Source organism: Protomyctophum parallelum (assembly GCF_964188405.1).
Source record: "Protomyctophum parallelum genome assembly, chromosome: 21".
Classification (NCBI taxonomy): domain Eukaryota; kingdom Metazoa; phylum Chordata; class Actinopteri; order Myctophiformes; family Myctophidae; genus Protomyctophum; species Protomyctophum parallelum.
Window position 1 is genome coordinate 21,652,855 of NC_139713.1, and position 18,213 is coordinate 21,671,067.

Genomic DNA, 18,213 nt, shown 5'->3' on the forward strand with positions numbered 1-18,213 from the left:
AAAAAACGAAGGAAAAGAAAGATCATACTTGGAAGTTAAGGTGTTTTTTTTAATTAGTCATAAAATATGTTAAGCAGAGTAAGAACATTGGCATATAGTAAAAAAAAAAAGAAAGACTGAAAAAAACACTGACAAGATCAAATATATACATTCTGACCATAAAATGAAAAAACAAAAACAGAGCTGTAACATTTTTAACAATAACTGAACACTCAATAGAAGCTCATGAGCGACAGTCTTATATGCTACTGTACAAATTCCCACCATGTTAAAACATTTTTGTTTTCCATTTGTGACCAGATTCTCTATCACTATCTGCTAGACTAAATGTAAAATCTGTCTTGTAAATAGACTAGATAAGCTACTACAACTACATTTTGTCTTTGAGAAAGGCACTTGACTCTTGAAGTCTTAAGCCTGAGTTATACTTTGGCTATACCGAAAATAGCCGATCTACAAGCTCTGTAGAACAGGATATCTCTAGTTTGATCCAGGGGGAAAAGAACATTTGATCGTCCGAGAATTGTCACAATAACAACATCTAAAGGTGGCCACATGCTACTATTTTAAGTGGTGGTCACCCTTTCACATTTTCGGTGGAGGCCAGGCCCTCATACTCGGTTGATGTCCGTTTAGGATCGACCTTGCCTAACTCTGATTCAGGACGCACCACCCCCAACACTCTCTGTAATCAGACTTCCTGAAACACGGCTCCGAGAACAGCAGAAGTGGTGAATTAAATTCACCATTAAATTCCATTAAATTAATGGTAGAACAATATTATCATGGCAACAGGGGTAGACGCATATGTCTGAGAGGGGGGGGGGGAGTGCTGGATTTGGTGGAGATGGAACGTGTGTCCAAATGCACTCAACACGACAGGAGCAGGGACAAAGTATGGTCTGCTGGTGAATCAGATGCAATGAATGCATGGGTGAAGAGAAGCATTTGCATTTCTGCTAATTCATAATGTCAGCCAGTGCCACAGGTTATGCTGATGTGAGCCGGTGAGATTATCACAGCGGCTCAGTGACGTCATTAGTTTTCCAGCCACTGCAGTGAGAGGGTGACCTATATGTAGAGTATGCGACTATGCGCCGGTAACGCATACTATTCTTTCCCCCACAAGTTCACTGACCTGCACCCATGGCAGGTATGAGCTATCATACATTAAAGCATTGGCTTGTTGTTATTCCCAACATGTGTTGAAAAAGTGATTAAATACTGCTGGATGTTGTGTACAACCATGACAGTAAAATGAGTTGATAGCAGTGAATTAAGGCATTGAGCTGATACAAGCAACCCTGAGGCTTGTAGCTCACGTGTTAGGGTTCCATCAAACAAGTTCACGAGTTCCACGAAACAGCAGCGCACAGAACCACAGTGGACACAGAAACTAAACGGAAACACAACAACCTGCTCAACTGAGAAAAGTTACGGTTTGGAGAAAAGTTACGGTTTGGATTTTCCCAATTAGTGGGGCACCTTAAATGCTTTTTTTATATAGTAAAATACTTCACAAGCAGAAACAAACAAACATGTGCACAAGTACTTACTCCTTTAGGTTCTTGAGATAAAACACACTGAAACATCAAGATCGCTGCCACAGTGCCACATTGCCAAGATGGCCACCTACTATTTTGTGAACGACTTGGTGTAGAATTGTCCAATATTAATGATGTTGCTATGAAAGCATACTGTACTTTCTTGACCACAGAGAAGTCAGGTGGAGAAGCTAAGGAGCACCCTCTTCCAGACCATGAATGCACCTTATACTATGGTGAAGGAAACGAGGTGCATAAGTTGGTTAGACATACCAACAGTACTTATGAATGGGTGAATTAAAAACCCCTGGCGGGGTAAACCATGCAAGGCACCAACCTGCACATCGGGAGCAATTAGGGGTTCAGTCTTGCCCAACACAAACTCTGGGGAAGCCTGGGATGGAACGGTTTCCCCATCGGACTGTTCTACCGACCACTCTACCCCTGAGCCACTGCCGCCCCATGGCAGGGTTTTTTCTCACAAGTTTCTGAAGACCATTACAGGACAGACAGGAATATGTAAACCCTGTTTGAGCAGATTTGTATATAATTGGACGAGGGATAAAACTAAACATGTTGCAACCTCTATTGCTCGGTTTCTCTCTCGTGACTGAACTCACCCTATCTCTAAGGGATGTGCCAGCCACCCGTCAGAATAAACCTTGTGACAACCCATTTCATGAATCTTAGAAAGAAAAGGAAAATCTTTCAAATTGGCAGCCATTTTGAAATTTACGTGGCTAATGTGATTTTTCTAAAGAATGACCCAAGAGGTACACCAAGTCAAATTTTAGAGCTTGTTTCCGGAACTGAAGTATTGTACTGCTAAGCTGCCCCCCTAAATCCAATTGCTGTTGGACTTTCCTAACAAGGATCTCTGCTCTGCTGAGCATTGGTTCAGCTATTCAAATTCATCAAGTCGAATTGATTTGATTAAATTATGGGAAAATTTCCAAATTCTAAAGAAGAGACAAGCTTCTTTTCTAGTTTGCTAGGCTATTGTCGCAAAATGAATAGTGTGTTCTAAATTGCACCACTATTATGCAAGGCTCTATGCCTATATTGAATGAATCTTTGGCATTGTTAGTAAACCTGGAAATTACATAACGGTAATTCCTTCTTCATAATTATATTATGAAATAATCACAATTATTACTCAATATAACTTTGTAATAATTTAACTTCAGTAACAGTGCACTACTTCAAAGATAGACAGAAAGCCTAAATGTTAGTAAGTGAAGAGTATTGTCTCTGCACGTGTTCGCCCCCACCCCTCTGCATAAAATACAACTATAGTATATCGTCTCTGTCGGGTGGAAACCTCATTACTTTTCAGGATTAAAATTCAAAAACGGCAAAAGTAGCAGAGCTAAAACCTCAAATCGTTGATTCGATTTCGTGTGGCGCTGTAGTATGATCAAGTAGGGCATTCATTTGCAAAAAAAACAAACATATGGAGACAATTAATTAGAGCTTTCTGCCCAACAGCTACGATATGTAAACACAAACGTACTGTATAGACTACAGTACTGCAATTTTCTCTGCACGACCCCTGGCGCACAACGGAGTATAAACAAAGCTCTAGTAACGCTTCATGAAGCCCTGCATCATCTCCATTGGAAGTGGGAAGATGATGGTGGAGTTCTTCTCTGCAGCGATGGTGTTGAGGGTCTGCAGGTAGCGTAGCTGCAGGGCTGAGGGAGACTCGGCGATCACCAGGGAGGCTTCCTTCAAAGCCCGAGAAGCGTTCATTTCTCCCTCGGCAGCGATCACCTTCACAGAGAGAGGTCGTCGGCGTGAATGAACAAGGCAGGGAAGAGAGGTTTTTCTACAATAGACGTCAGTGGAGAGTAGTACTGTAAGCAATCATATCACTCAGATATGAAGCTTGTAGATATAAATCAGTCCTTCTGACTGCTCGTCAGTGGCGTAACATCATGGTGACGGGCCCCGGTGCAAATAGTTTGACGCCGTCACACAAGTCACATGCGTGTGTCACACAGTGACGCGAACGTGCAAATAGCCTACATGTATCGCGGGACAGAGGAGTGCGTTACAGCATGCAGGTCTTTCGCCGTTTGATTTGTCCTACTGTTGGTGCTAAAATAACACTTAGGGCAGATTCACACGATGGTCCCGGGTGCACCCTCTGCAGATGTTGAGGTACTGTGAAATTTGCTGCCGGAGCAGATCACCCAACCATTCCCGGGACCGCATGGAGGTAGTCTCGGGATCGATTGAAGTGTACTCGGATACGGATCGATGCAATGTGAAAGCATTGAATACAGTTGAAAGTGTACTTCATTGTATTCAGGAACAGTTGGAATCAAACAGACTCAGTGTGACATTGTGAATCTGCCCTTAAACTCACTGCCAGACCGGGCGGGGAGGAGGGGCCGCTTCAGCTGTGAGAATATCCACATGGGCACTGCATGCAACTCTAGGATGCGCGAGAAACTCGGATCGCCTTATGTTTTTTTTTTCCTCTTTTTCTCTGCAGTGCACCGGTTGCACCGTCGATATTTACGCCACTGCTGCTCATACTGTGTAGATAGATATGATGGCCATACGCACCGATATGGGGCAAGATGCCACTGAAAGTTATGATTTTAGTGATGCCATAGAATAGGTTAATGGGGTCAGCAATTGTTCTTGAGGTCACTCAAAAAGTTAGGGTTCTTCCTCTGGGGAGCATGAATAAACACAACAAGGTTCATGGCAACGAAAGAAAAATTAAGATTTTTATATGCAGGTGCAAGTTTGGGATGGTGCTAGAGGGTCATCACGAAGGTGCACAGAGATTTCTATGATAATCCAGCCAGCAGTTTTTAAGATAATGTGTGGGATCAAGGTGCTGAAAGGATGGATGGATGAAATAAAGTGAACTTTATTTACAAAGCGCCTTTCAAAACAAGATGCTGTTCAAGGAAGACTAAGAATGAATGGAGTTAACTGTGTGCTAGAATGGGAATGTGTGAGCTCAATGTGAGAAGGAGAGATACAAGACCTTAGCCCTGGCCTCGCGGGTGGCCTCGGCCTCAGCTGCCATGGCTCGCTGGAGTTGAATGGGTAGTTTGACGTCCTTGATCTCCACCCGCTCCACCTTGATTCCCCAGTCATCTGTAGCTTCGTCCAGGGAAGACTGAAGATGACAGTCATATTGGGAATTTAAAAATCATTCAAGATTTGTTTTTTGAGGGGTGCTAGCCCCTCCAATTTTTTTAACAAAAAACCTTCGGCAGACGTCATCTGTTCAAAATAAATACTGCCCTCGCTGCGCCCCTCACGTCACACGCGTGTGAATTTTTTTTAATGCACTGCAAAGCCTGGGAGGATTCAGGAGGACCACTATCATACTATTTATGCATAGTTTTTGAGTCTCCATATATGCAGATCCCTGAACAATGCACAGATTCTCTGTGAACCGTCCAACCGATGTCAGTAGTAAGTACTATGATATCACACTGATAACATCAGGGGACTGGAGCCTGGCTAAGGGGACTCCATATATGGTCAAAATGGGACACCATCAGATCTCCATAGAGGGACATAATGAGTTGGCATTCCCAACGAGCATCTATCTGGCTAGCTTACATAAAACACAGATGATATTAAATAAAATCACACCCGTGTGAAATGAGGGGCACTCTCATTATACATCATCATACATCATCTCATGAACAACTGTATTTATGTGATTGGTTAGCCGATTTGCTCGTCTACATATAACGTAAACTTTCCCTTCATTGTCAACGGCATTTAATGTTTGTGTTGCCACACATCTATGTCATATTTGACGGATATATGACCTAATTTCTCCTTTCATTTCATTTCATTGTCAATGGCAAATATGAGACGTGTGGGAACAAAATATGTATATAGGAGGGGCTAGCTCCCCTCAAAAAACACAATAACATTCTTTATCTTGTCTAACAACACCGTCTGAGAAGATAATCTGTCTGAATGGGTTCATGCTAGTACAGTGAATGTAATTGACTTTGACATGTGAAGATGCTAATCTGATAATCAGTCTTCGTCTACCTGCATGCTGTGTGCAATCTCTTCGCGGTCTGACAGGATCTCAGCCAGGCTCTTGGTACCAAGGACATTCCTCAGAGTGGTTCCGGCCAACAGGCGAGTGGCAGCGTCAGCGTTAGTGATGTTGGCCACGGCCAGGGTGGCATTCTGCACGCGGTAATAGACCACGCCGTCAACGCTCACTGTCACAGAGTCTTTAGTCAACACCTGGGGACGGAGAATTTGAGGCCCATGACTAAGTAGCAACTATGCATGGAAATAGAGGGTGCACAGGCCGGTACAAAAAAAAAGAAAAGAGTATACAGTACATGTCTCACCAAACAACAGGTTCGGGGATCTGTTGGTAATTGATTACATGAAACCGGCACCTGCGCATTCAGTCTCAATATTTGTGAACAACTAATTGATCTATTGGACGCACACATATACATAAATGTTTTTCTTTTTAAACTTTTCTTTTTTTTATTTTTTTTGGTGCACAGGTGGGTCATGTCGGGCATCACAGCACATTTCGTAATTGTTACAGGTCATTTGTTACATTTCTATCATTAACTTTCGTGGTATAACGGGTTTAAGGGACGGTACTTCTAGACTATAAATCTTGCATGGCTTGACACCTCCCCACCTATCAAATCTTCTCCATCCCCACACTCCCACTGGCTCACTATGTTCCTTCAATGTCAATTGACTCTCCACTCCCACATCTAGGCTCCACACTATGGGTAACAGTAACATCTAGAACGCCCTCCCTCAGGGTCTGTACCAGTACAGTTTAGTATTTTATGAATCTGTATTAATGTATGTATCATTGCTGTTGTTTGGATTAACCATATTAAAAATCTGGAAGTGTCCTTGGGAAGCCTGTGGTTATAAATCAAATACATTATTATATGCAGTGTCTTTGAGAAGAGAAGACAATGTCTGTATATTGTGGTTTTGTGTGCAGTGTTTTTAGCTAGGTTTGTGTACGTGTGCCTCACCTCCTGTGGGGGGATGTCGAAAGTGATGGTGCGCATGTCCACATTAATGATGCTGTCAGTGCAGGGCAAGATGAAGAAAAGCCCTGTGGAATCACAAGCAGCAGGTGAGTTGTTAAACAAGATTATGGACACAAATAGTCAGGAATGTCACTGGCTCCACTAATGTTTGACCACATGCACTCGGGGAAACTGCAGTTTTAGCTTGTCAATGTTGTCATCAATTCAGGCCGTCTCTTCTAATGGCCGATTTATACATGGTTGCGCACCATGCCGCGCAGCAAACATAGCCGATCTACAAGCTCGCAACTTGGCAGATCACGATACGTTGTGAGCTTGCAGATTGGCTATTTCTGGTGTGTGACACCGGCGTGCAACCAAGTATAACCAAGTATCAGGCATAAGACTGCAGCTGTGAAGGCAGATAAGCGAGCCTGCCATTGTCTGAAAAGCCTCCACTTCTTCCTGCTTGCTAAAAAAAATGTGGTGTTCTCAACTGCTCCCACAAACTGAGTCTCTCTCTCCTGCAAAGCATCGTGGGATATAATGGAACATTCCACTAAATAAGGGCTTTCGTGTTCTTCGTTATGTTTACAGACATACAACGTTTCATGTAGACAACATGATCAACACAACAAACTATTTCAAATCGCTTGTGTATAGAATTGTTCACTAGAGCCAGTTGAAAAGCAGGAACAAGTGGGTAAAGAAATGTTAGGGAAACCAAACACCAAGGTTAACTTTGGCAAAGGCTCTGGGTTCACCATTGCAATGTGGGGGTGTGTGACAGAGGCTATTATTACTCTGTGCTTGCATGCAGGGCCCATGCCACTCTCTAATTAAAGATTCATATGAACAGTCATCAACAATGACATGTAAATATTTGTGCAATAAATAGCTTGTATCTAAAAAAAGAAAGAAAAAGGATTGAGCCCGATACCACAGAGGGGCAGGCACATCCTGCTCCACTCTGGAGTAAGAAGAGTTGACAACACCCTAATCACATACAGCACTGTCTGTGAATTGTCATAGCAACCCACATCATGAAGGACATGGGGAGATTAGCCACCAATCAGACGTTTACATTGATTGACTGTATTAGACAGGAGAGAATGGCAGGACAAAATGAAAGACTTGTGTGGCCTTTTACTAATCTGATGAGCAGATTGAAGTCCACTGCAAACCCAGAGTTTGATGCTTAATTTACTAATTACATCAGACTTAAGTCACCATTGTCAGCCTCCAGAACACCATAGACTCTGCATGTCCAATGCCCATGTTTCTATGGGCGCTATTCAGCAGGTCTTCAGCAAGGTATATGGTTTATTATCCACTGATAACCTGCCAACCACAAACTATAGCAGAATTTTAAAACTCCATATATTATATACACAATATATTAAAAATGATTTCAATGATAAAATACAATTTGAATATTTGTTTTCTATATACCTATTATATACCAGGGGTAGGCAACAGATGGCCCATGGTGCAGAACTGGCCGGCCAGCGATAATATATCTCCTGGCAAAATATTTTATAAATAATTTACAATAACTGACTGACCCACATACAGGCTGATGTCCAAATAGACTAGAGAATAGATTGTTTTTATCCATGTTGAAAGTGAATGACAGACGGACAGGTGTTACACATAATGTATGGATTATATTATATGCACAGTTTTGCATCAGCATGCAATTGTACCACACAAACATTGCTTAGATGGTCTGTCACAAGTTTGACTTCTTAAGTTAGCCATTGATTACTGTATGTTCTCGACAAACCTTTCTAATAGCATTTAAACTAATGTATACCGATGGCAAGATTGGAATTTGTTTATGGATTTACAATATCATGTCAAGTACATTCCCATTTTTATTTTGATCTAATAAGCGAAGGCACTGAAATCCCAGTAGGTTACAGAGTCTAAACACTACTAGTGGGAGGCGGTGGCTCAGGGGTAGAATGCCTGGATGGAAACCGTAAGGTTGCCAGTTCGAACCCAGGCTCCCCCAGAGTTACTGTCGAAGTGTCCTTGAGCAAGACACTGAACCCCTAATTGCTCCTGATGTGCTAGTTAATGTGTGTGAATGGGCGAATGTAATGCACAATCTCTGTAAAGCACCTTGGATAAAAGCGCTATATAAATGCACCATTTACCATTTACTACAGGATCGTAACAGAATATTGGGATGAAGGGTTGCAGTATCATGTCATCTCTGGAGGTACCTCACCATACGATATATAATGTAAAAATACATTATATTGCATTAAACATGAACACAATTCCATTTCCATGCAACAATCTTCCTACTACATTGAATTTAATCAGTATTCTATTCTTAATCCTGTTTGTCAGGATGTATGATGGGCCTTGCACAGATCTGTACCAAATTGGCTTCAATGACCACACAACATGGCTCAGCTGCAGCCCAGACAGCAGCTAAAAGCTGTGGAAAGGCTGGCTTGGGACCAGTGCAGTCCTGGCACAGTTACAGTTATACCCTGGCCAGTGGAGAAGGGAGATGAGGCGAAAGCTAAACAGCAACAAATGCTGATTCATTCAAATAGAAAAGCTGCATTATTTATGGCATACAACAGCTAATGACTTTAGTGATTATAGGCATCTAGCCAAACATCCTATATGTAGAGTAAGCATTTAAAGAGGTCTTGTACAGTACAAAAGCCAAGAGAACTTGGAAGAAAAATAAATGACAAATATACTAAATAACTGTAAGGTGTCTATAACCATAATAGCCAGTGCGCATGTGTCGTCAAAACGTCCAACCAGGGAAACTCCCCCCTTTTATTATTATTACAAAACATACAGGAACCACAGCCCTAAATATATTTCGGGCCATTTGAAAATAGCTGAACTACAAGCTCACAATACGACGCTTTGCGATGTATTGTTTTTGTTCTTGCTTACTGTAAATCGCTCTGGATTAAGAGCTTCTGCTAAATGCCTAAATTGTAAATTGAATGTATGGTTTCTAACCTGGTCCTTTGGCTCCTCCTGGCAGGATGCGCCCCAATCGGAAAATAATGGCTCGCTCATATTCCTTCACAATCTGTGAGAGGAGACAAAGCACACCAAGAGATCATTTCTTCGCCTTATGACATTCCACAGATGACCTTCAAATGAACATCAAGAATTTATCATGGATTGGCCTTGGCCGTGGCTCAGCGGTCCAGGCACCTTGGCTGTTAATCCAGTCTGGCAATGTGCCGCGGGTTCGTATCCCGATGGCCTTTACTGCATGTCACCCCCCCCCCCCCCCCCCATTTCCTGTCAGCCTACGGTCCCCCTCTATAATTTTTTTTTTTTAAAGCCAAAAAAAAAAAAATAATAATAATTTATCATAGATTGATGGATGACATTCAGTCGTCATTGTATTATGCAGCGCACCCACCTCAATGACACCCGTTTACTAAAGTAAATATCACACAATAGACCAATAACTGGTTTTATGTCGTGGAAAAAGAGAAAGGGATTTCCACAGGTGACCACGCGATTGACGCGTGGTCATTTTCTGATCGGTTTCCTAAGAAAATAGTCTCATCAAAGGTACGAGAGCTCCTCCTCATGCCAGAATGCTTAAGGATGTAATGTCTCACTTAAAGCCCACGTAGATATCTTCCAATCCACACCACCGGTCCTATAACAATTGCAGTTATATTGGATTTAATGTTACATTTAATTCTACATGCTTTACAGCTCATCAGTCATCTCCACACCTGCTTCTGAAAGTTCATGTGGGCTACATATCTGTAGCTTTAGCCTTCACATTGTGAATTAATTTGTGATAAGTAATACACTACTTGTTATGGAATGGTATGGCAATTTAATGACCACAGAACAGCTGACATTTTAGGATGATCAATTCATTCATTCATATTTTTGCTAGCACCATAATACTGACTTAGCCATAAAAATGCAACAGCAACAGCAATTAAGATTTATAAACAGAATTCACCTGCAACTTATTTTCTTTCTTTCTCAAAACAAATTTCTACGCAAACCCTAGTGGGTGATTTCAAAACAATGAATAGACAACTTTTTTTTTTCTGCAGACATGCCATGATAGCAGGGTAAATAAAGACAGCCGCAGCTGTCAAGACCATTGTCTGTGCTTGCTAATCTTAATAAAACATAACATGCATCAATATGTGATGAACAGCAGCTGTGTTTACCTTTCTATGGCATGCGTGTCATTGTCTGAAAAAGGTATGACATTTTCCTGATGCGGGCTAAATGCTGCCACAAGTAGAGTTAATGATCTAGTGGAATAGGTGCTCTGACTAAAGGCCTGGTGGTCAAGTGTCTGTGCAGTAAAAAACATTGCTGCATAAAGGATTATATCGCAAACTACATACAACTAGTAGTATTTGAACACTGGTGCAGTACTCAGTTTTACAAGTATGCACCTTTGGATTCCAAAGAGACTATAATGGGCCGTCCACACCAAGAATGATAACTGTAATGATGGTAATTGTGTGTGTTGTGTTTAACAGACACTTGGGTAACAAAACATAATTATGCTATTGTAGCTAACTGACATTGAATGAGAACCCTGAAAGAAATGGTATAAAGTCTAAAGCCTAGTTCAGAAATACAGACCAAGGATTTCTTTCCAAACAGTTGCAAGAGTGGCAGATAAAAATATAAATCACAATCATTGCAATTCGACTCAATTTTCCCCTGAAACATTCATCGTGACTCGTTGTCTGAACTAGGCTAATATATAACCTCGCTTTCCACCTCGGAGGAAAGCCTGGTCTGTGTTTCTAAATCGCTGGTAAAATAAATAAAAAAGGAAAAGAAAAGTCACACTTGTGTGAAGTGAGGTGCGCTCTTATCATAATACATCATGATTTTTTGGGTAGGCCCTAATTTTGGGGTAGGCCCTAAAATTACGATGCATTTGATCACGGGGAATTTGGGATACCGTTTTGTGGTTTCCTGCCTGATGACTACAAATCAGTGACTACAACATGACGCAAGTTACCATCCGCTCCCGACCTGATAATAAACACAAAAAGGAATGCTTCCCAGGTTGGCTAAATGTACCGGCTAAATGCACCGTATATATTTACTTCATACTGTTTAGGAAAGCTTGGGAGTGCAAGATATCAGATATCACTATGTTTGCTATTGACTGTAATGTGTATGCGAGTAGTAGTGAAGGCCAAAACAAGACCCCTGCCCTAACCTTAATACACATCCAAATGGAGAGAGGCATGGTCAGGATCATCAGGGCTAGGGAGGCACAAACCAGGATCCATCCACACATACCAATGTCGGATTCCGGAGTCTCCCAAGCTGAAAACAGGCAAAAAAAAAGAAAGGTTAAATCAAATTTTAGACTAGAATATTGCCATTTCATGCCAGGCTGTTAACACACTGACTGGACCCTCTAATTAGTTCACGGACAGCAGATCGAGAGGCATGCTAGCCCCTTTCGGGGACCCTGGCCTCAGTTACCTTTTCTGTATTTTGTACCGCCGTCCAAAATACAGAAAAGGCAACCGAGGGTGCCGACTCCAGAGAAGGGCTAAGAGACATGCAGGATCAGACCTTGCAGATTTAAAAGTTACCTTCATCGCTGATATCATACTTGCTTGGACCTATACAAACAAATTTAAAAAGCCTACTTAAAAATGCAGATTGCAAATTAAAATTAAATTATGCAGGCTACTGATGTATCTGTATTTGCAGGATCACATTGGTGTTACATTGCCTTGTATGTGTAAGAAACTGCAGGATGATAACTTGCATAATTATGTTGAGCAATATTCATAATTGGCATAATGTGTGACCATACATAAAAATAAATCTAAATTTCATCATGCTGAAAATTGCTCAACATATGCAAGTTTAAGTTTCTACATGCTGGGGACGCATACTCAACATTTCTAACATAAAACCTGGTGTACTCAACATGTCTGGGTTCACAATGGGGCTCTATGGGCTGGCAAGTGTGATAGGCTATAGGCAACTTGTATTTATTTTTCCAAAAATAGATTCAAAGATAACTTGTGATTAATTGCATTTGGCCTACAATAAGATTGAAAATGCCTTTAATTTAAAGGTCTCAGACTCAAAGCAACGTAATATATGCCTATAGTACCCGCTCTACACACTGCTTATTTAACCACGTTATTTCTGGCGAGCGACACCGTCGTACGACGAAGTACGAAATGAATCAGGCTTTATTATACCGTCACTATCATATCAATATGACAATATCGTACAACGGTCCATTGTTATCTTCCTCTTGTCGGCAAGCCCCCAGAACTATCTTACCCCCGAGTTAGCCTGGCTAAGAAGCCAGACTCAAATCACACTCCGCCGGCAGGAAATTTCTTTTTGACAACATTCGGTCTGGCTTATTAGCCAGGCTACCCCCGAGTGGCGACGCAAAACGAGCCATTTAACGGTCGGTGTATGCAGGGCTTGCAGGCAGCCTGCCTACCTGCTTGACGTTCTCGTCTCTTCGGCTCTCGCCTCTCTTTATTATCCATGTCGTCCATAACCTCACATGTACACTCCGACATGTACCCTGCTTGTTGTTGTCAGTGATTGTGATGGGACGATAGTATGATGAGCTTCGTAGATACTAGCTACTATCAGACACACGCACTACAGACAGACTCGACTCTAGCACTCTCCTATCAGCACTCTACTAGCGTGGGTGTGGTGGTAAGTAATAATGTCTGGCAGGGATGCCAGTTTTTGCGATCGAAACAAGCAACCGGGTCTATTGATAACTAGAACTGCACTCTGTCAAGTGCATACTTGCTTGTTGCACACTAGTAGGCCATAAATGGCCAACTAGTGCGCAAGCAGAGCGCGCAAGTCCTTTCGACCGCTGTAAAAAATCTGTCAAATCTCAGTATCTCTGTGAAGGAACGTTTGAAATGTATAATTTTTAGATGTAACTATTTGCTACATACCTACTTTATGCATATAAACACCTAGTATTATTAAGTATGATTCAAGTTTCTATCTACATATACACACCACGTACTCTGGTCCCAGCAGATCAGGCACAATTTGCTATTTTCTTTTTACTGATTATGTATATAGTATACGTATGACTAGCTCTAAATGATGACGTAAGAAATATGGTCATTTGTGGTCATTTGGTCACAGCAAAACAGGCACAGATTTGATGTTTTTCTGCATAAACATCGAATGGCGGGACAGCTGTCACGGCGGAAGAGACCGGGCGAAAACATTACTTGCGCGCTCTGCTTGCGCAAGTAACAAGCGCAAATAGGGCAACCCAGTAAAAGTTTATTGTATAAATGTGTTGTTTTTAGAGCAGAGGTTCTCAAAAATGTCTCGTCATGAAGGACCCCAAAATGAATATGTATTATTAGACACGGAACCCCATCTGCAACATTTCATACCAGTGAGCAGTGGTGGAAAAAAATCACACCTGTGAAGTGAGGGGCGTTCTATGTAAGATTATGTAAATTGCTTCCTCAAAAACGACCTGTTGTATAAATGTACTTAGTTACTTTCCACCACTGCCAGTGAGTGTGTGTGACCCCAATAATTAAGATTAAGAAAAAGAAAGAAGATCTTGCAAGCTATTTTCAAATAGCCCATGTATTATGGGGTTAAAGTGGCTTAAATGAAGAAGTACAAATAAGCAACTGAAACAAGCCATACATTGACACAACAACCGTCATCAGAGCGGAGGGAGGGGCGTCAGCTGCGACTCCGCGGCTCCGCCCACCCCCCAGGGTAAGATTTGTGATTTGTGATTTGCTCTCGTTCACTTCAATGCAATTTGCGGCATTTTCAAAACAGAATATTGAACAGAGTAGCGATTATTAAATATATTGCAATGCCATACGTTGAAGATCTGTTGCCTGTGGACAAGGCACGCTACCTCCGCAAATTAAATAGCATCGGCATAGATGTTTGTCCGTATGTGATTAAGGATTGGACAGATGGTCCAACACAATGGCCGCCGGTTGCATTTCAGGATATATACAGTTATCTGGTTGAGTCGCCAGGTAAGAAACACCATTAGACTACATTTTCTACATCTATGATGAATTAAACTTACCATAATATAAAACACCAAGAGCCAACTACTGACTTAATTATGTTTATGGTGCTCATTTAGTAAGTTAGGTAGCCATGTTTTGACACTGTATGAGCAACACATGTTTGACATCTGTGTTGCATAGTGTCAAACACTGTAGGCTACTGCTGTGTTGACGATTTAAATGTAATTTTTATTTGCAGCTTTTATAGGCCTATTTATTGTATTTAACCATATGGCTTTGCTTGTGTTGTTATGTCCTTGGGTTTTATACTGTACTTGTCTTTCTTGTGATCCTGGACCTGTGTATATATTACCTCTTTGCTATTTATTACTACCATCTCAAAGTTTTTTACTTTATCAAGAGCTAGATCTGATGCACAGACTGAACTCAGTGAACTGATTAATGTTTTAATGACTCCTTTTTGTTTTATATTCGTACTTACATTCATGCATGACCTTTTAATATGCACCCAGAATTGTCATTATGCAATTTATGCTCATCTCTATATCCTTTTAACTGCAATGATGAGCCAGCACAACCAGGTTTTTCACCCACCTTACTTGTAATGTGATGTGACAATAAAGATTGATTCTGATCTTGTAAAAGAGACTCGTATCTCAATTAGTAACCTGTACATATGTTTTAATAAATCTCGTCCAATGTGAACTAATTGCATTAATAGTTTTTGAGTCGTATGCCAAAGGGAAGTTACCTCCTGAGATCATCATTCACAATTCGCAAAAAAAAGTAGGCCTATATGAATTATTGGACAACTGGGAGTGGAACTAGTACTACAGTTTCATTTACTCTGTTCACGAGGCTAAGAAAGGAGGTGGACTGGCAATAATTTTTTCAGACACATTAAAATTCAAGGCTCTGACCCTGGGCAGCTTTACATCCTTTGAATACCAGGCCACTATATTACTTTGTCAATCCTCTATGCCAATGATTAGCATTTATCGCCCGCCAAAATGCAGTAAAGCAATATTTCTAACAGAAATATCAGAACTTTTATCTATCTGCTCCACTAACTATGACAGAACTCTTATCTCAGGTGATCTTAATCTGCACCTGGATGATGCTACAGATGCTGTGGCTATGGGTTTCTTAGAGTTATTGCACTCCTTTGAGTTTATCCAACATGTTGTTGGGCCTACAACATCACTGTGGAAAGGACTATTGAAAGGCCTGAGCTATCAGACCACTATTGGCTGTGTTTTAATATGACTGTCTCTGATCTAGAGAAAAAGATCACTGAATATACCATAACAAAGCGTTTTTTTAGCTCTTCTGCAGCCGACGAGTTCTCTCGTCATCTGGGCCCCCCCTGCCCGATACTCCCCCAGTAAATGATATGGTTCAAATTTTTAATCTTAAACTAGAGTCAGCTCTTGATATAGTGGCTCCCTTTAAAACAAAAAAGAAACATAACACCAGAGTAACGCCCTGGTTAAATGAGCATACACGCTCACTGAAGCAAGAATGTCGTAGAGCTGAGCGAGCTTGGAGAAAAAATAAACTCACCATCCACTTAGAGATTCTTAAAAAGTCAACAGTCGCCAATAACAAGGCGAGAAATAAGGCAGGCATATTTCTCTGGCATTATCAATGAGAACAAGAAAAATGCCAGAGTCCTATTCTCTACCATTGAACGACTTTTAAACCCCCCCCCCAGTCCTACAAGCAGTCATTCCCGGCCTCTAAAGCTAAGTGTAATGAGTTTGCATGCTTTTTTGATAACAAAATCTTTAACATTAGAGCTGATATTATGAATGGTGCTGCTGCTAGCGCAAACCTTCAAACAGCAGCTAATGGTCCCAGGGTAGATCTCTCCAGGGGGAGCCTATTATCGTTCTGCGCAATTGATGAAGACGAACTCCGCAAAACCATTTCACAGATGACATCATCCTCCTGTTCATTGGATACAATTCCCACCACCTTTCTCAAAGAGGTCTTAGACAGTGTGATTGGAGATATCCTTAAAGGTCCGCTGACACACCCCGAAATTAATATGGGTGGTACAGCACATCACGTGGTCTGACTGAAAACAGTTTTTCGCTCTGAAACAATTTTTTCGCTCGAAAATCTTCGTTACAATGACATTGAGTTGACGTGTAAGTTTTAGGGTAAACTGTTGCATAATGGCAATTTCGCGTGACGAGTTCCATGCCCCGGCAGAGAGCTGGGATGCAGCTCTCTGTAACCCCGCTAACATGGCCTCAAATTCAGCCTTGTGCAGAGCCCTGTTCACAGGTTCACTGCCTGTCTATAGCAGCACTATACAAGCCAGACAGTTCAGACACATTGAAAAACTACATCGGACCATAACACAACATTTTATACTGTGTTACAGTGTTGGTGCTTGACACTATGCGTGAACAACTACGCCAAATCCATAACAGTATTGATAACCACAACAATAACAGTTCAACATAAATACATAATTGGCACTAATCCTGTCTATTCCTACAGTTCCGTTCACAGAGCTACAGCCACCTGCTGCTATGGATTACTGTGGAGCTGTGTTGTAGTGGTCAGGTTTAAGTCTGTCACATAATCGCCTAAATTGCAATAATAATCGAGGTTTAAGTCTGTCACATAATCGCCTAAATTGCAATAATCAACCAATGGACCCACACAGGTCCATTTGGTTTCATTTAACACATTTCTGCTAAGGACTCATGGCCAGGCACTGGTGGTGACACTGCCATCAGGCAGCAGAGGGGGCATCAGAGGTGGGCGTGGCAAAGGTGGCGCTCATCTCTGCCTGCGTGTTTCTTCATCCGATCGTCTGATACTTTGGCAAGGGTTTTCACTAGGCTACAGTGGCCTGCAGTTTGCTATTTAGTATAGAAGAAACTCATTCAGCCTTTTTGTCTCTATTTAGTCTAGTTGTAGTTAGTGTGGTGGGTTAAAATTTACCACATGGGCCCTTTGGCTAAGACAAATTTCTTCCTCGGGAGACAAATAATAAAGAACCTTGACCTGTAGGCCTACTTTTGTCTGAACTGTACCCACAAACTGTGAATAAAAATTTCAAGACCAAAGTCGCTTATAATAAGCAGACCTGGCAACACATCACCCAGGAGTAATGTACATTGACAAATAAATAAATAAAGAAGGTAAGGATATTTATCTTTTTTTTTACTACTGTCCTCTTCTTGACAGTCTGCAGTCATCGAACGACACTCATCACTGACAAGCCTGATGTGGCAGCGGGCCAAGTAGGCTAGTTAAACATCTTCTTTACAAACAGCCACAACTGCACAAACTGCCCTCCCACTCTGGGCATTTTGGTGTAGAGCACATCAAAGATTTCAACTGATGAGGTACTCAAAAAACTGAGTGCCCGGCTGCAACCCAACAATATTCCCTCCAAATTACAGGTCCCTCAAGATTTAAAACTTGGGAAAGTAACCCCACTGCACAAAAAGGCAGCAAATTAGACCCCGGCAACAACCGCCCTATTTCTATTCTAAGCTCCATCTCAAAAGTGATGGAAAAAATTGTCCATGGTTGAAAAAATCTTGCCAATAAAAATTACTAATGTATATATGAATTCCAATCTGGCTTCAGAACATCCTA

The 18,213-nt window shown here is 41.5% G+C and overlaps 1 protein-coding gene across 1 annotated transcript; it reads right to left on the minus strand.

Moving 5' to 3' along the window:
• Nucleotides 1-39: 39 nt before the first annotated feature.
• Nucleotides 40-13,221, minus strand: stom (stomatin). Its single transcript, XM_083794187.1, has 7 exons — nucleotides 13,038-13,221; nucleotides 11,775-11,884; nucleotides 9,560-9,632; nucleotides 6,563-6,645; nucleotides 5,586-5,789; nucleotides 4,552-4,686; nucleotides 40-3,317 (listed from the first exon to the last, which is right to left on the minus strand). The coding sequence occupies exons 1-7, from the start codon at nucleotides 13,117-13,119 to the stop codon at nucleotides 3,126-3,128; spliced, it is 879 nt and encodes a 292-aa protein (XP_083650313.1). The 5' UTR covers nucleotides 13,120-13,221; the 3' UTR covers nucleotides 40-3,125.
• Nucleotides 13,222-18,213: the final 4,992 nt, after the last annotated feature.

What these genes read in the sequence shown, in the direction of transcription:
- stom (XM_083794187.1), bottom strand. Translation starts at nt 13,119, where the DNA reads ATGTCGGAGTGTACATGTGAGGTTATGGACGACATGGATAATAAAGAG. An exon ending in CCATTTGGATGTGTATTAAG is followed by an intron (nt 9,633 to 11,774) that starts GTTAGGGCAGGG and finishes CTCCTCTCACAG; the next exon opens with ATTGTGAAGGAATATGAGCG. An exon ending in AGGAGGAGCCAAAGGACCAG is followed by an intron (nt 6,646 to 9,559) that starts GTTAGAAACCAT and finishes GTGATTCCACAG; the next exon opens with GGCTTTTCTTCATCTTGCCC.